The following is an 18,071-nucleotide window of genomic DNA, read 5'->3' on the forward strand; positions in this document are numbered from 1 at the left end:
AAGTATGGCTATGCGCCTCACTGTCTGCAATAAATACTGAGAATATGTTACCTTTTGCGAGGGAGGATTGCACCAAGTAGATGAATCGAAAATGAGAGGATGAGTTTAATGAAGAAAGATGATGATGGTTCAAAAAAAAGCATTCACCTTCGAGATATGCTGCTGGGCAAAGTCAGGGGCAGGCTATTTCCACTTTCAGAGTACAGAACAATTCAGGCTCAAATACGTCACAGAACGCATCCTTGCAAGAAAGTACTGCATCTGAACTGTTGAGTGTGCTTGCTGGCTGACACACATATAGCCTTTAGTCGCTTGGCGCCAAGGGTCACCATCCCTTCCAAGGATGAGGTTGCTCGCTTGCGTCCTCCAGCTCGTCCTTACCCTTGCCCTTGCTCTTGCCCCACCGTGCTACTGCTACTCCAGCTTACATCCAAGTCAGGTCCTGCAATAATCCGTGGACCCCAACTTCTCCAACAAACTGGTCATACTTCGGACACTTCGATATAGCCAACGGACCTAGTCTAGCAACCGTAAAGTGGTGTCAATCGAAACTTTTATCAAAGCATCATGCAAGTAGGGCACTACAAAAAGGCAAGAAAGCGCTTCAAGAGCTTATACAATACAGCACAAACTCGTATATCAATCGACACACAGAGGGGTTTTTTTCTTTTATTTCATGAATTCATTAGTTGACAAAAGACCGAAAGATGCCTTTTTGCTGGAAGTGGTCGATTACTTGGCACCGACGAGGGTCACACGAGCAGACTGGAGAGTGCGGGCAGCAACATCGCTCATGGAAGAGTTGACCTCCTGGACCTTAGAGAGACCGCGGTGGACGTTCTCCTGAATTGAGATCTGGTACTGCAGGAGCGACTCCCTGACGTCCTGAGCAGCGTTCTGGAGGATAGGCAGAGTCTCCTCGGTGGTGAGGTGCAGGATGTTGCGAGCCTTCTGGATCGCAGAGACATCAGTCTTCACCATCTCGCCCTTCATGGTCTCATAACGGTCGTTCACGAAGCCGACAAGGGGCTCCAGGCGAAGCTGGACGTATTCAGGAAGCTTAGGGCTGTGTTCCTTCAGGTACACAGAGAGCGAGTCAATCTCGGATAAGAGGCTGCCGCTGAGCGTCTGGACACGCTGGCTGGCCTCTCCAGGGACCTTTTGTACGTTCTCCTGGAGCTCCTTGGCATGCAGACGCAAGGACTCGACCAAAGCACTCAGACGGAGGTTCAAGGCCTGGAGCGACTCCTTGGACTTGGCCACGGCAGCGTTGTTCTCGGCAGCCTTGCGCAAGTCCTGGGCAGACTGGGTGATGGGAGCAACGCTGGCGCTCATGCGGCGAGAGACACGCAAGGAGGCATTACGGGTAATGTCGACAACACGAGTGGCCTGGTTGCTCTGTCCAGTGGTGCTCTGTTCGGCCTCAACATCGGCAGGCAAGTAGCGGTTGACGATGGTCTCGAAACCGTCTACGAGAGGCGCAGCATGGGTGTTGACCGTGGCGGCAATATTGGTGGCAGTTGTAGTAGCAGCAGTCGTGAGCTGGTCGCGGGTGGTGGCGGCGGTCGTGGCAATGTTGGAGGTCACAGTCTTGACAGGGACCGTGACACGGGCATCGATCGTCGACTGGATTTGGGTATAAGCGTTCTTGGAGGACTCCTCGACATAGACGATGGGCTTCTTGACCTGGGTCACGATTTCAGAGGTGGGCTTTGTGACAATAGGGAAGGTGTTCTCCAGCAGGTCCAAGGACTTGTTGGCGATCTGGTCGACCTTGGAGATGTGGGGCTGGAGTCGGCTCTGATAGCCCTCGGTGTACTTGTTGACGGTCTCGACAGCAGAGCCAGCAGTGTCGAGGGCGTAGCGACTGTACTTGTTGTCCTTGGCGATTGAGTGCAGGGTCGAGACGCTATCGTGGATCAGGGGGAGAGAGCTGACGCGAGCGATAAAGCCGGTCGAGGCGGTTTCCTCCTTCTCTGAACTATCAGAGCTGTCAGAGCTGGAGGAGACTGTGCGGGTGGCGGTGGTGATGGTGGTGGTGGTCTTGCGGACGGTACGGCCGTTGGGAGCCTTGATGACATCCTCCTCGACAGACGAGGTGGAGGTGCGAGAGTGGTTGCGGTCCTCGATCTCGGAGCTGTCGGATTCGGACGAGCTGTAGCGAGTGGTCATTATGGATATGTGTGGGTTGAGACTAGAGGCGAAGAGGGACAGAAGATAAGAATAGATGTCAGAAAGAATGAGCTGAGAAAGACACAGACTTGGACAGGCAAACACCAGACAAACACCAGACACCACAGGTGTGGCGAATTGCTACTGAGAGGGCATGGCGGATGGTGGATGGTAAACCACAGCATGGGCGGGATAAACATCCACAACACCCACAACAACAACAACAACAACAACAACAAAAAGTCAGGGGAGGCATGTTCTTGCGCATCCTTTAGTGGGACTGAGGACAGAGCGCGCAAGTGACCAAGAGAAGAGGCACACTAGAAGGAGTTGTTGATGTGGGTGCTCATGTGGGTGTGAATGGTACAGGGTACAGGCGCAATACTGCGCTGCGGCAGTATGAAGGAGGAGAGAGTCTTCAGGGATTGTCTAAGGCGCGAGTTGGATGAGTGCAGGAAATGAAGGGTATAGTAAAGTGGCATAGGGTGGAGGGCAGAGATGGACAGTGTCGAGGGATAATGAAGTGTGGGAGAAAACAGACGGAGGATGGGAAGATCGCATACTGGATAAGGACAGGACAGACGCGTCTGAGGGAGACCCAACAAGGCGGGACAGAGGATGGAGACTCTGTTTGATGCGTTCTGGCACAGTCCACGCCCTTATCTGTGCATGCATCCTCGCATGGAGATCTGTTGGGGAGAAAATCAATTTCTGATATTGTTTCTTACCAATTTAAAAAAGAGAAAAAATGCGGAAAGGAAAATGCGTTCACAGTAGAGAGAGTGAAGGGGGGTATAGGCTGCAGTTGCTTGTCGAATGCAATTCAGAATGAGGAGGCGAATGAATGTGAAAAGCGAAGGGAGGAGTTCAAGGTCCAAGGGCAGAAGGGAGGAAAGAAGGAAAGAAGGAGAAGACCGCAGGTATATATAGTATATATAGTATATATATAATGTCTGTGGTAGTGTGATATCGCAGAGAGTGAGTGAGTGAGTGAGTGAGTGAGTGAGTGAGTGAGAGCTCCGGCGAGGAGGAGAGTAACACTCTATTTATCCAGAAACATCCCGACAGCAGAGTAGCATGACAGCGCGGTCTTTTTACACTACACTTCACGCTCAAAAGGAGCGTGATAATGGTGCGGCTGACGACACCGCCAGCACAACCAGGTCAGCAAGCATGCGAGACAACCACACAACCAACACAGGCATGGGTTTGAGTAATAAATGAATGTGAGAGAATAGATAAAAGGATCGGTAATTCAATCGCCGACTTTACTTTTAGGATTGCCATGTGCGATCGATATATAGACTACGATCGATGGCAGCCCGTCAAAGTAAGGAACGATCAACAGCTGGAAACAAAACGGCAGATAAGACGCGTTGCTGTATTTTTGTCCTATGTCTTGTTCTGAGAAGCTGTTTACAGCTGGCTTTCCTCTCTCTCTTTCTCGTCGATGGCGTAGCTCGTACAACGAACGAGCTCCGTTCCTGAATTTGTACCTGTTCAATGTACTGGTGATCCGTGTGTCGTTCCTTAGTCCACGGCAGACTATGCAATATCGAGGACATATATTTCTGGTCACCCATCATGTCCTCTTGATCTCTTCTTTGTTCCTTCAAAAGACAGTGGGTGTGGGAAGGGATTGCAAGTGGATCGAGCTGAGAATGGGTACCTATGCTCGTGATAACCCAACAACGCTTTGACAAAGAGGCGCTTGGATAATCAGCATGCGAAGAGCTGGCCATCATATGAACAAGTATCTCTACATTTGGCATAAGCAGACGCTTAAGCAGGAAAAGAAATCTTGTCCTTAGGGTACTTTTTTCACATTCATGCGAGTGTAATGTGTAGTCTGAAAAGGTGTCTTCAAGGATAGAAAGTGGCCGCCAAAAAATGCAGGTGGTGCATTTTAAATCTCGACATTCACGCTCAGATCATCGTGAGCAAGGTTAGCCTTGCGCGCGATTAAGCTGTAAGAGCCTTCCATTGGCGATTTTCACATGTAAACATTTCCAAAATGAAAAGGACTGCAGGCGATCGATTCCCCCCTCCCCCCACTCTCTTTGTTTGTCACTCTTCGCGGCAGTCCTGCATGAAGACACCGTTTTCTCATGAAGGAGAACCGGGCCAAGGGACCTGATAGGCTAATGCAGTAGCCAATGCCCAGCCTCCTTTTATCCGCAGACATTATTTATTCTCCCCTCGATCCTCATGGATAGCATTGAGTGGGCATCCTTGTCTCGACACCACTCCATAATAGACAGCGAGCCATCCTAGAGCCTTCAAGATACCTGACTCGTGTCTAACTACACGTGTCAGGTAAACGAATATGGAAGGCTTCCTCGGAGAATAAAAGCGACGAAAAGATGTCGGATCCAACTTCACGATTCATCGTTCTAACACGAGTATAGTACGCACTCGAACAAGGCTATGATGTGCTATCAACATCTTGACGCTGGAGAAGCCTGTTAATAGCATGCGGGCAGAACTTTCGACCACTTTAGCGTTCTCAGTATTCTGAGTAGCAAACCTACAAAAGGCAGCGTGCATTCGGAGGCTAATTACGAACTGCAGGCAACCGTCGGTTCCCCAGCTTGAGCCTGTGGACCGTTGCCGTGCAGCCTTGTGGTATCGATTAGAATACACGTGCATAGAGTTTTCTTGTGTGTTCTGATAGGAAGCGACCCCCGCATGGAGAGTATGCTGCACCGCAGTTCTCATGAGAGTGCCCATTGGGTTGCTATTATCTACGTGATAGACCCTGTTCATGAGTATTCATATGGAATATCCTCAAGCGCGCATGTGGGCCCTCGCTGCCAGCATGTGCAATTAGATCATGCTCTCTTTAAAGCGTAGTTTCACCATGGCTGCATCCTGTGGGGCCCCACTTTGTACTCTGTGGAGGGCTCCTGCATTTGTTACAGTAGTCTACATAGATACCAACTGTGACCGTTAAGCTCTGCTTTTGAGCTTTGCTGATGTCCCCCAATGATCGTCTTGTTAAAAGATACAGATACAGAGATGGGGCACATGCATGCTTTGAATGCTGCACCAACAATGATGGTGACACTTTATGTTCCTACATATACTCACGTTTACAATGACACTCTAATATAAAAACATCTCAGCCCTTCTTTGCATTCACACGAGCAGATTGTTCACTGCCATAAAAAAAGAAAAAAAATGCGGCGGTGGCTATCTAACAAGAGTGGACAATGCTGCATTCGCACCAGAGAAAAGACAATGTCATTGGCCTCATTGTCCTGGCCACCGACCACAGCACCTTGTTTTTTCCCCTGAACGTGTTTTGGTGACAACTAATCAATCAATCTTATAGTTGGGCGCACGGATGTTTTCCCCTCTCTCGTTCCAAAAGGATGTCTTACAGATAGCGACATGGCATCAGGTCTGCAGCCTTGATTCCAATCGTGAGAACATTTGCCACATGAACAGTCCCAGCACTGCGAGGCTCATGCTGGGAAGTAGCGTCAATGCATAGGGTACACGACAAAAAGTACCAGCGCAAATAATTTTACAATAAAAAATGCCAATTCATTCAGCTTCGTTCTCCACGTGAGGGATTGTTTTCACGTACACTAGGAACAGAGCCAGAGCACTCACCCATGCACATGCAATGCCAATCAGAATGGCCATGGGAGTCATCATGATGAGGAGACCGACGAAGAGGACGAGGAGGACGAAGATGAGGACGGCAACAATTCGTCTAGCGAGGTGGACGCGTCCAAGAGGCAGAGAATGAGAAAAAAGGTCGTGTACCTAACAATCTCTTCGTACGTAAAATTATTATTAGTTCCAAAAAAGAAAGTTATTTAATTTCAATTCATTCTCCAAAAAATTATTTGCGCTGGCACTTTTTGTCGCGGACTCTAACCAGCAGTAGATGCGACTCACTTCGATCAGTATTCATGGGCGCTATCTTTTGGCCAGGATCGATGTTGCACTCCGCATATCCGGACTATTATCAGTTGGCACAGCTCGCTATATCGCTAGCTATCTCTATTCAGCATTCCCAATCCCTTCATTGACCTTACCAACAATCTGTCTCAAGGCGGTCCCACCTTATGAGCTTTCATGTTCTCGATAGCAGACAGCCGGCTATATCGGCTGTAGCAGCCAAGTTCATTTGGGAAGGAACATGCACCGGCGTCTCAGCACACAGTGAGTCCATAGACAACATTGATGACAACAAGAGCAACATTGGCTCCGTGTATGTTTTGCCATATCTTCGACAAGTAGTCCATGGACAGCACATGCTAACGACAATGGTGATGACCTAGTGCTACCTTTTTTTTTTTTTTTCAACACGTGTCCCTCTGCAAGTTGTTACGATAATTGATGGCATGCCAAAGGAACGTGGTCCGAATATGAGCGCGCATTGGACCGAGAACACCATGTTGAGAGTGGACCCGAAGCATTCATTATATTGAAACTCCATATGCTTTATTTGCATGAGAAACAAATTCCAATGAAGGAGCAACATCAGAACGGCTTACCCTACAGGGCGACCAGACCAGATATAGGTATATAGGTACCGTTCCTTTGGCATGTTTTTCTTATTCCGTGCCCCGGTTTAATTTACATCTCGTCAACAAAGCAAAACAACCATTTTGTTTTATTATGCCCTCTGTGTTATTGTCTCTAGATGTTCAAATTTAGAAAAAAACGTCCAGCGTGCGTTCTGTCTTTGGTAGAGATAGGTCGGTTGGGTCTAATTGATTTCGGTCCGCTAGTCGGTCAATCCGTTGGTCAGAGTACTCAAGTAACGAAAGCCAGTCGTCTTGCTTCTGTCCCAGTCCAGTCTCAAATCCTCCTTGTTCCTCCACCTCGACCTACTTTTTCCTTACAAAGCGTTGAGGACAGCGGGGACGATGACCAAGACTACAAAGAAGACTGACAGCTTCTTCTGGAGATTCGTTGCGCCCGAGGGCTTGGTCGTCGTCGTCGGCACAGGGACGATGGTCGTGTGGGAGGGCGCCAAAGTTGTTGTGCTCCAGACGGTCGTCGTGTTCAAGGTCGGGACAGATGGCGCCGTCGTCGACACGGTCGCGGTCTCGGTCGCGGTCACGTTCGGGCTAGCGGGAATTGGGGAGATCGACATGGTGGGGTCGGACGAGGGAAGGACTGTAGGGGTGGGGGAAACGTCGGCCATGGTTATGAAGAATTAGCTATGCTGGTGAAGTGTTGAATAGGGTATTCTGGGGGTGTAAGGGGTTTGGGTTGTGGAGCTGGGTGGGAGGAGACGAGGAGAGGCTGTATTTATACGTGTGAAAGGAGAGGACGGCAGTTGGAAAGCCGGCGTGAGAGGAATGTATACTTTAGCACTGCCCAGGGGACAACAGGGCGACAGACGTTTCATTTGTATTTTGTACGATAGCACGGCGTTCTTTGATAGGACCTCGCATGACCCGGGGCATCGAGTAGCCCCCAAGGACATATAAAAGAACGCGCTATAAAAAGAAAGTGCAATACATATTCATGCGGGACATACTGGAACGAACAAATGGCGAAGCCGATAAGGAAGAAAGACGGAGGAGGCTTTAAGGACATAACATCAACCAAGGCCGTCGGTAGGGCTCTGCACAGCCTCAGCAGCCTCAGGAAGTGTTTTATCCATCTTTTGTAGCACCGCGGAAGGAGCGCCTAGACTCCCAATGGAGAAGGCTCAATGCCCCATTTCTCACGCCTAGCACGCTTCTTTTTGGGCTTTTGTTGACGATGGGTGAACCCTTCATCGCGCAGACGACCCAGTTATTAGACTACGCAAGTACACAAACGTACAATATGCTTTCGCGAAATAGTCCACATTTCATAGGAAAAGTGTGCTATTTCCACTGAATTAAAAATATAAGGGGTGTTATTCAGTTTTGTGACGGCGGTGACCCTACCTTATATCCTCACACTTTTTCCCTCTCTCACTTTTCCTCGAAAAGCAGCACGATTGGTGGTCCGCAAATCCAAGCAGAAATAAAATCTCGATTGAATAACATCCCTTATATATTTCAATTCAGTTGACAAAAGTCGATAAAATGCATTTTTGCTATGAAAAGTGCATTTTATGGCAAAAGGGAGTGTAGGTTATCAATAAACATAATACACTAAGACGAAAGGGTCCTTTCATGTTCCGCTAACCCTGCATGGAAACAGCCCCCACTGAGAAAAAATTACACAGGATGGCTCCATTACACCCCTTAACCCTCGCTTCAGGTCTGTAACGATCTCAACATCGGTAGAACTGAGGGAGGTTAGTAATTGTTGTGTGTTCCGACGAGGACTTCTGTTCACTACTTGAGCTGTCTCTGCCACGCGTCACCATCCAGCAAGAGTTCCATCGCTTCATCAACCTGCCTCAGTTGGTGGCATGCGGGGTCAGAGCCGTATGGAATATGCATTATGCTTTTGTGTTGAATGACAGCCCTATCAATAGTGCTGGGGTGGCGCGATCTATGCGCACCAACGCACTCCGGATAGTTGCACAGCACCAATTCACATAAAAAAAAATAATATATTCCTAACATAGACTCCAGTTACATGTCATACGTGGCTTTTCAGATTATTCACCTGGGTTTAAAACAAAAAAAAATTGTTGTGTGTGCTTGTGCTTGCGCATGGCTGGACTGCCTGGGAAAGAAGGCGATGGGAAACCCATTGAACCTTAACGACAGGCGAAAACCTTAATAAACGTGCAATAGACCATTGGACCATTGTCATATATCATTATTGGTTTGCTTTATTTCAATTCGTAGCCTGCGCCATTACAACTTCATGACAGGCTCTATACAGCTCAGACCTGGCCTGCTTGCTTAGCCAGCGAGTAAAAGATCGACGATGGATTCCCAAGCAACTTGGCTGGTGTGTCAAACTCGGCCACCCGACCCTGGTCTAGTACCATGATCCGGTCACTGTCCATCACTGTGTTGATCCTATGTGCGATCGTCAAAATCGTGCAGTCGCTAAACTTTCTACGGATAATGGCCTGCACTAACGCGTCCGTCTCCAGATCGATCGCTGCCGTAGCCTCATCCAAAATAAGCAGGTTGGTCTTGCGGAGAAGCGCACGGGCCAAGCAAATCAGCTGGCGCTGACCCACGGAAAAGTTGTCACCACCCTCTAACACCATTGCGTTCAGCCCACCTTCCATCTGAGAGACATAATCCTTGAGGTAAGAATCCTCAAGCGCCTGCCACAGCTCCAAATCCGATTTCGTTCCAAGCGGATCCAAGTTGAACCGGATGGTGCCTGCAAACAGGACTGGGTCCTGTGGGATTATCGAAAACCGTGATCGGACATCATACAGGCCTAGAGTTGAGATATCGATCCCATCGACAAAGATCTGTCCATGCACTGCCTCAATAATGCGGAACAAAGACAGAGTAAGGCTTGATTTTCCTGCACCGGTTCGGCCACAGATTCCAATCTTTTCGTGCGCCTGGATCGAACAATTGACTCCTCGGAGGACCAGCTCCAATCCTGGACGGTAGCGCGTCTCGTAGTTCACAAAGTCGACACGACCCTCAGAAGGCCACTCTTGTGGAGGACGATGGTCTGGGATGATCTCGGATGCCTCGGGCTTTAATTCGACGTACTCTTGCAAGCGTTCCACCGACACAATGTTGGACTCAATCTCGGTGTACTGTCTGACCATCCAGTTCAGGGTCTGTGTAATGCTGAGTGCATATGTCAACGACAATCCGACCAGACCAGGGTCGACGGCAATTCCTCTTGATAAAGACACCACCGCCAAGAATGCGGATCCAAAGATGACGATCGAGCTCAAGGTCTCAAGTCGGAAGGCCAACCAACGGTTGCCGGCGATGCTGGGGTAGTACGCACGCAGGTTCTGATCCAGACGATACTCGTTACCCTGGACGAAGCGGTCCTGCTGACGATAAGCCCGAATAGTGCTGATGCCTCCAAGGGTCTCCTGAAAGTGTGCAAATACGGGCGATCGAGAGACAGAATCCAGGCGACGGATTTCACGAGATGTCGCAAGGTAGTATCGCTGCAACCACAAATAGATAAAGCTAAAGGGAATGATGACGACAATAAAGCTGGGTGTTGAAAATGTAACGACGACCAGGACAGACGCGACCTGGAACAGCGTGCGAGAGTAGCCCGAAAAGGAGCGCGGCAAGACCTCGTCAATAGTCGATTGATCCTTGCTGAAACGGTTGAGAATGCGTCCCATGGGCGTGGTATCGAAGAACATCATGGGCGAGCGCAAAACGCTGAGTAGCATCTCCTGGTGCAGTACGCGTGCTGACCTGATACCACAGTGGACTTGAAGGATGATCGACTGGAAGACGGTCAAAAGCGAGTACGACATGCCCAATGCAGCGTAGATACCGATGTAGTACATGGTGCTATGCTCACGCTTTCCTGCATCGTTGTCGCTGCTCCAGTGTGTCAGCCAGAGAGAAGTCGAAATTGAGGCGCCCTGAGAAAATACCATTGAGAAAATATACAAGAAGACGGAGGAATATGAACACGCCTTGGCATACGCAAGGTAGACGCTTCTATGCACGCTTCCCTGCTTCATCTGCTCCTCGGTGATAATGTTATTGTTGGGTTGATCAGCCTTGGCGATCTTGCTGTTGCGTTGCTGAACTGAAGCCACGGAAGGACGACGGAGGGTGCGGACACTGTTACTGCTACGAATACTGTCTCGACGAGCAGAGCGAGGAGTGGTCGACAACAACGATGTTTCTTCCGCGGGGAAGTCATCTGTACTCACTACATCCTCCTCAAGATGGATGATTTGTTCGACCATCAACTCGGTTTCCTGCTGATCCTCCGCGTACCCTTCCTCGTTCGAATCATTTCCGTACTCAGAAACCAGCTGATAGACATCCGACTTCTTTCTCATCAGTTCCTGATAAGTACCCTGCTCAACAACCTGTCCTTCGCGAAGCATCATGATACTGGTCGACTGCGCCAAGTACTGGATCTGATGTGTAACCAAGATACGGGCCTTCCCTGCCAGCAAACCCTTAGGACCAATGACCTTTTCAAAAATGGTACGACCGACATGAGCATCCACAGCAGAGAGAGGATCGTCAAAGAGGTAGATATCTGCGCGGGCATAGACGGCACGGGCCAACGAGATTCTGGCCTTTTGACCTCCGGACAAGTTAATGCCGCGCTCGCCGATCTCGGTTTGATCGCCACCCAGCAACATGTCGAAGTCCTGTTGCAGACAGCACGCCTCGATTGTCTTCTGATAAAAGACAGGGTCGTACGAGTTACCGAAGAGGACGTTGTCGCGCAAAGTGCCGTTCATGATCCATGCCTGTTGTGGGACATATGCCACAGAGCCACGGATGCGGATCTCGCCCGACACGCGCTCCAGATCACCGCAGAGAGCTGAGATGAGCGAGCTCTTTCCGGAACCAACACGGCCGATAATGCTCAGCAGACAGTCCGTCTTCAGGGCGAGGTTGATGTCCGAAATGACCGGCGTAGAGTTCTTGTACCAGCCATAGGAGGCATCCTTCATCAAGACGGCGTACTTATCCGAAGCACTGCGTCCAGACAACTTGCGAGAGTCTTCGATGATGATAGAATGAGGATCTACTTCTGCACTGGTCAAGAACTTGCGTACACGACCCAAAGCGACGTAGGCCTCAACACAGGAGCTATTAAGTGATATTGAAAATCCACTGTTGGTCCACATTTCTCATAAACAGATCGCTCAAAGTCTAGGAGAGGGAGAAGGCGTGCTTACCTGATGACGCTGGGGAACATGGAGAGAGGGAATTGAAGTAAGTTAAACAATGAGATCGAAGGGAAGACGATGTCCGTGGTCATGGGCTTCTTCATGACCAACGCATAGACCGAAAATGTTGCAAGCGAGACCAAGAATGGCGTGCAAGCCCAAGTGAAGCTCTGAACTGCGGAGAGATATCCGATCTTCTTCATGGTGGCCAATTCATGATCGTTCCTGACGGTCAAGACCTTTTGCAGGAATGTGTTTTCCCAAGCATATAGCTTGATAACACGGATGCCGTTCAGCAACTCGTTCATCAGCTTAATACGCGTGTCCTTGTTCTTCATTTGCTGCTGCTGGAAGTTCTTCATAAACACGGACAATCTTGCGTTAAGGGGGATCATCAGGATCATGATCGTTACCCCTGCGAAAATAGCCCAGCTCATAGTATCGAAGAGTAGATACAGCGCGATTCCGATCTGGAACAGTCCGCTCCAGACGACGTGGAGATAGGTGACCAGGTCCTGCAACCGCTGAGCATCGATTGACATGTGGTTGACAATCTCGCCTACAGTGAATGTCTGGCGGGCCGAGTTGGATAGCCTGAGAGATTTTTGGTAGATGGCGGTGACAAGTCCAGCGCGAATGTGCATTCCAGTCCGGAAGCAGAGGTGGAAGTATTGGTGCAGGACCGTCGTCTGTGACACACTGCACGCAAACATGAGACAAGCAATGATGTATCCACGGTAGATTGGCTGAGGGCTGTCGGTCTTGTAGCTCATGACGAAGCGTAGCATCTCACGCAAAAGCACAGGTTGCATAAATCCAAGAATGTCGTTTACAGCCTTCCAGATACCGGCAATATAGAATGGCTTTCCAAAGGCTGCAGAGATGGCGTGGATGAGGCTCGGACTATAATAATGGTGTAAGACGTGAGACATTGACACGAGATTGGTGAAGAAAGCCCTTTAACTTTGTTTCAGGTGCTTATAGTGTACCTTTTCTTCTTGAGCTCCCTCTCCCATGCCTCCTCAAAGGTGATCGACACATTCTTGGATTGATCCTCCTTTCGTAGCACCCAGAGATCATCAAACGTCAGCGGATTTGCATAGCCCTTGCGCATTAATCCCGTCACCCAATGGAAGGAGGCAATGGAAAAGATGTTGGCCTCGTCCTCAGGGCACTTTTGCTATTGCGAATCCGAGGTGTACATAGCATACAATGAGTACGAGAGCAGACGGCATATTGTTCTAGAAGGTGTCTATCGTTCCCTTCTTGTCGTTCAAACTTACATAATCATCACCATCGAGGCGAATTCCAGCATCCTTGCGAACACATTCCAGTGCAAAAACCACGATAGCTAGGATCAACTTTCCAGCAGTCAAATAGGTCGTGGTCAAATCGCTAGGAGGACATCCCAAGGCCAATGTGCGAAGTTTGATTCCTGTGCTGCCGATCAAGAATAGCCAAAAAACCAGGAGCACGTCAGATGAGAAAGGGCTCTTTCGGTTCTCGATAACTGTGTGCAGAAACGCAATGGCCAAAGCTCCGAGTTCAACAATGGCGGACAGGAATTCGATGCTGAGATGCGCACTGCTATCCCTGCGCCATCCTTGGACAATGATAAGGGCAGTGACAATGCTCAAAACGATGATCCCGATCTGTGTCAATAGCGGATGGTTATGGACAGTTAGTACAGATAAGTCTGCATATAAAAAAAACTATTTCTCAAGTAGATAAAAGACATTTGATAGCACACTCACTAGCTTAAGGACCTGGCGCCAATTTTTTGAGGGATGGGTCAAGGATGATTGCTTCGACAGCTTAACCAAGCGAGGGATGCCTGCGACCAGCAGAAAGACAACCGGAATCAGTCTGAGAACAGTGTCTTCGAAGCACGGAGTAAAATCTGCCGGGCAATTGGGGTTGAAAGGGCCCTATTCGATCAGAATAAAAAAAAATGAATTCGACGAATGAGCTCATGACTGAATCAAGATCGGGGATGGAGTCATTTCTTGGGTTCTGAACTGAACATACCCAAGAGCCTTCTTCTTGGCACTGCCATATAGACATAGTAGGGGGATCAGTCTTTATCCTGTTGACGCTGTTGCTCTGTGTGATATGTTCCTTTTTCCAATACGGTTGCCGTCCTTTCCTGATGCGATGTCCACTGTATGAAGATATCCGGAGAGCTCGACTTGGTTTCCAAGCGTGCTTGATCAACGATGAGGAAGAGTGGGGAGTAAACGAGAAAAGGAGGTGGGAGAGAAAGGAGCGGCGTCGGACAGGCGAAGGTAGCGAAATCGTGTCAAGAGAATCAAGGGTTAATATTTATATGTTTTTTAAGGTTTTAAGGTGGATAAGGTGGATTATTCAGCGGCCACAATGGTCAATCGATCTGAGCTCAGATAAACGCGAGAAACAGAGCCGTATTGAAGATCACGATAGACCACTCACGGGCCTGAAACCACACGCCGCACCGACAGAAAATGGCGTTTGGAATGCTCATGCCAGGAACACAAAGCAGACAAACAGACAGAGCGAGGGGCTATGTAGACATATGGTTATCCACGCCCATCCTATCATCTCGCGTCAGTATTGACACTATGCATATCTATGAAAGCAACGGATTTGTCAGGAAAATCCATATTTCAGCGCAGACGTTGCTGCGGCGCATGTCCATGGCTAGACTGTCTATTAAATGACTTCACTTGGAGCTAATTTACTATGCAAAGAATGGGGTTCAATGCTCGAGGGATGGACACCGTTGCGCAGTGGCACTCGCAGCATAAAATCTGAAATTGAACATTTAAGGTTTGGATCAGCACTGACAATCAATTAGAAAAGGCACACAATTCACATCTCATCAACTGCGTTCCTGAGTTCGCTCGCTCCATCTACTCATCCTAACCGAATCACTTTAGAGGGGGGAAGACCATGGACGAGCTCAACAGAGAACTCTTTGGATCCTCATGCAGCGATTCCGAGTCTGAGACTGCACCGGAAGATACAGCGATAAAGACAGCACACACTACTTCACAAGCGATGCAGGAACGCACACCAACAGAAGAACACTACCAGGTCAAAGATAACGACCACGGTGATTTGATCATGGGTGCATATCCAGTATTCCGAAGCATCATGGAAAGTCGCGATTATGATAACCACGGTGATCTGGCCATGGATACAGATCCAATATTCCAAAGCATCATGGAAAGCTGCGATAATGACGCGGAAACCCATTCGAGAGATAACCTCCAATCCCTTGTTTCCCCGCCTCCACGTCATGATCCGCATCCTCACATACCTGGACTTTGTCTTCACACAAACATACTTTCCAATGCGGATCAAGCCATGCTAATGGCCCAGATCACCGAGAAGAACTTCTTCAAGGGTGGTCAACAGAACCAGGCCATGTGCTTTGGAAGGCACGATCTTGCCTGGCTTGCATGGTTGGAGGAACGGATGATAGAAAGAGGTGTGCTCTCAGAACCCCACTGTCGCACGGACTGGACGCGTCGTACACCGATCTTTGATCAAAGTATCATGAATCTGTACTATCCAGGTATTAGCGATATTCCACATTAAATATTGGCATGCAATATAATTAACTGGCAATGGCTAACTTTGCTCGTTGATGACGACCTGCAGGTGACGGTATCAAGGCCCATGTCGATCTTGCACGGTATGGTTCTATTCCCTGCTAAAAAGGTGAAGGATGGAAGGAAGGGACGCAGTTAATTGCTAATACCAGGTCCCTAACGACAAATCCCTAGATTCGAAGATGGTATTATCATCGTCTCGCTCTTGTCCGCGATCAACATGAATTTTTCCCCTGCATTGATACCCATGTCTCCCGATGACCCTCCCGAAGGTACCTCTCCTGCTGCTGCCTCAAATACGTACGCCTCGAAGCCTTCCAATCCTCGTGTCAAGGAACGGCAGCCCAATTTCACTATTCGTCTCGAACCTGGATCGGTTATCAGCATACAAGGCCCTGCTCGCTATGAGTGGGAGCATGGCATCCAAGAGACGAAACAGGATCTGGTGAACGGCGAGTGGGTGCAGAGAAGGATCAGAGTGAGTGTGACACTGCGAAAGATGCGGTCGTCTTCATGGGAAGTCGGGCCAACTGCGCTCGAGAATGGAGTTGCGGATAGAAAATAAAAAAGTATGGTACAATTGCAGCGCTCCTGAATACTTGCTTACATGCAAGAATGTAAGATATGACGCAACTGCATGGATGATATCCGATGAAGTATGGTTCTGCAGAGCAACACGATCAGTGTATTGGGATAGAGCCATCGCCTAGATCGAACCAGGATGATCCATGACACCAAGCTGACTGTCTGTCTTAATGCACTTCTAAATCCTACACGATGGAATAATGCAGTATCCATCCGTGTAACCATAAGAGTGTTTGATATTGGATCCCCAGCCAGCGTCCTGCTATCGATACCTGACAGCTTTATCACTCTAAAAGATCAAATGGAAAGAGCAAGGGGACGAGCACAGAGGCACTCGCTTAAACACTGTCATCTCATCCGTCGACTGAACGTATCGAAAGCTCAGGGCACCAGAATAACTATTTCGTGGTGTCTGGCTAGCGCAGCCCGTTCCGCTCTCTACGCCGTGTTTCCTGCTAAATGTCTCATAGGCCCAGCACCGCAAGATGCTGTCGAGCGCGTATGCTTCTGACCTGAAAAGAATATAAGTTTCCGCTGCTGCTAACATCATTATTCTTCTTCTTTCCGTATCCTTGACTATTCAAATACGCACCTTACCTTTTGACCATCATACTACACCGACCATCCAGGCATGACCCAGGTACAGCCCACTTGGCCGGTTTCATTCCAGCTGAAGGAAAACTATGGTCGCCTTGCTAACACGCTCCATACTTTTTACACGACTTGGAGGTTGTCCAGCAAGGACCACATCATTCTTCTGAAATCGATGGCCATGCAGAAACTACGACGCCATATGAGGATCAGATACATACTTATAGAGATAACGCGCAACCGGGACCTAAAACAGTTAAAGGATCGGAGTACGCGGAGGTAGAAGTGGTCCTTCCTTATGTAAACCCAGAAGATCGATATTCAGACCTCCAGCCGATTCCAGAGGAGGAAGAAGAGGAGGGAGCTGTTGCAGAATCGCCCATCGATGGTCTAAGCAAGCCCATGGAGTTCTTACTTCAAGTCGACCTCGGGAATGAACTCGAGAAAATCAAGGAATGGCTATCTGTTCTTTCAAGGTGCGTTTCTATATTACTTTCGCGATGATCATCATGATCATCAATACTCTACTGAACTATACTCTGTAATATATAACCGTTTTTTTTTTTCCAGCGGCGGTAGAAAACTTGAGTATGTGAATGAAATAGCCAATCTGCGGGAGGTTAGGACGCAAAATACGCTCTGCTTTGTATATTCGAATGGAAAAGACGTAAAAAAAGGTCTCTAAGCAAGCATTTTATCCATCTTGCTACTACTAGCTTGAAAATTTTACCCAGGCGTTAATCGAGTTGCACAGGATGGTGAATGAGAAGTATCGTCAACTTACTTTGCTCCATATCAACGACAGCCGGAGGTAGGCGCAAATCATTTCGGAGTTTCCCCTATACTTGGGGACGGATTGACCTCTACTCTTACGCTTTTCTCTTCTACCATGGCATCTAGACCAAGCCTGCAGGCAGAGCTAGGCCAGCTGAGCGATGATACAAAGTCCATGGAGTACCAATGGAGCACATTCATGGCGGCCTACCATCGAGACTTTGTTGTTATTGCCGCCGCTGCTGCAGCAAAGGCCAAAGCCTTGGCTGATGCTGAGCTCAAAGGTAAGGCGTCTTGGACTCAAAATATGTGCAGTACGATTGTTTTTGGCCTTCAGCTAATCATCTTCAATTGTTACTACCAGCTCAACTGGAGCACGATATCAAAATCCTCAAGGACCAGATCACGGACCTACAGCGACAGATGGATGCAGTTGCAGCCCGCAGGAAGCAAATGCTTGCAGATGCAGAGGAGCAAAGCAAGATTGCGCGACGAACCACTGTGCTAGAGTAAAACGCAGCAAAAACTTTATCTGGGACAAGCAGACATCACCAATGGGTTCGGGGCGATCGCTTTGTGCTTCGCCCATCCCAATTTTGAATAAATGAATGCCTGAAGCAATACAT

General features: G+C 48.7%; 4 protein-coding genes across 4 annotated transcripts; 2 read left to right on the forward strand and 2 right to left on the reverse strand.

The window, feature by feature from the left end:
- Window positions 1–261: 261 nt before the first annotated feature.
- Window positions 262–1,693, reverse strand: BC939DRAFT_443309 (uncharacterized protein). The gene has a single exon (XM_051554521.1). The coding sequence runs from the start codon at window positions 1,333–1,335 to the stop codon at window positions 733–735; it is 603 nt and encodes a 200-aa protein (XP_051414935.1). The 5' UTR covers window positions 1,336–1,693; the 3' UTR covers window positions 262–732.
- A 7,278-nt stretch (window positions 1,694–8,971) lies between these two features.
- BC939DRAFT_394306 (ATP-binding cassette transporter 1) lies at window positions 8,972–13,830 on the reverse strand (the record flags this gene model as incomplete). Its single annotated transcript, XM_051552144.1, has 5 exons — window positions 8,972–11,822; window positions 11,912–12,805; window positions 12,892–13,082; window positions 13,186–13,554; window positions 13,669–13,830. Coding segments are annotated over 5 exons (4,467 nt in total), but the record flags the coding sequence as incomplete, so codon positions are not given.
- Window positions 13,831–14,657: 827 nt separating this feature from the next.
- BC939DRAFT_443323 (uncharacterized protein) lies at window positions 14,658–16,073 on the forward strand. The gene is made up of 3 exons (XM_051554522.1): window positions 14,658–15,458; window positions 15,545–15,578; window positions 15,670–16,073. The coding sequence occupies exons 1-3, from the start codon at window positions 14,831–14,833 to the stop codon at window positions 16,058–16,060; spliced, it is 1,053 nt and encodes a 350-aa protein (XP_051414937.1). The 5' UTR covers window positions 14,658–14,830; the 3' UTR covers window positions 16,061–16,073.
- Window positions 16,074–16,650: 577 nt separating this feature from the next.
- BC939DRAFT_443325 (uncharacterized protein) lies at window positions 16,651–18,061 on the forward strand. Its single transcript, XM_051554523.1, has 6 exons — window positions 16,651–16,720; window positions 16,810–17,147; window positions 17,242–17,290; window positions 17,388–17,482; window positions 17,572–17,729; window positions 17,810–18,061. Exons 1-6 carry the CDS (start codon window positions 16,712–16,714, stop codon window positions 17,956–17,958), a joined length of 798 nt encoding a protein of 265 aa, XP_051414938.1. The 5' UTR covers window positions 16,651–16,711; the 3' UTR covers window positions 17,959–18,061.
- Window positions 18,062–18,071: the final 10 nt, after the last annotated feature.

The sequence above is a fragment of the Gamsiella multidivaricata genome, assembly GCF_025024155.1.
Source record: "Gamsiella multidivaricata strain RSA 2152 chromosome Unknown BC939scaffold_14, whole genome shotgun sequence".
Classification (NCBI taxonomy): Eukaryota; Fungi; Mortierellomycota; class Mortierellomycetes; order Mortierellales; family Mortierellaceae; genus Gamsiella; species Gamsiella multidivaricata.

Bases quoted from the DNA above. Each gene is read 5' to 3' on its own strand.
- BC939DRAFT_443309 (XM_051554521.1), bottom strand. From the start codon at position 1,335: ATGAGCGCCAGCGTTGCTCCCATCACCCAGTCTGCCCAGGACTTGCGC.
- BC939DRAFT_443323 (XM_051554522.1), top strand. From the start codon at position 14,831: ATGGACGAGCTCAACAGAGAACTCTTTGGATCCTCATGCAGCGATTCC. The intron at 15,459-15,544 runs GTATTAGCGATA...GACGACCTGCAG, and splicing joins CATGAATCTGTACTATCCAG to GTGACGGTATCAAGGCCCAT. The intron at 15,579-15,669 runs GTATGGTTCTAT...ACAAATCCCTAG, and splicing joins GCCCATGTCGATCTTGCACG to ATTCGAAGATGGTATTATCA.
- BC939DRAFT_443325 (XM_051554523.1), top strand. The intron at 17,148-17,241 runs GTGCGTTTCTAT...TTTTTTTTCCAG, and splicing joins TGGCTATCTGTTCTTTCAAG to CGGCGGTAGAAAACTTGAGT. The intron at 17,483-17,571 runs GTAGGCGCAAAT...CATGGCATCTAG, and splicing joins CATATCAACGACAGCCGGAG to ACCAAGCCTGCAGGCAGAGC.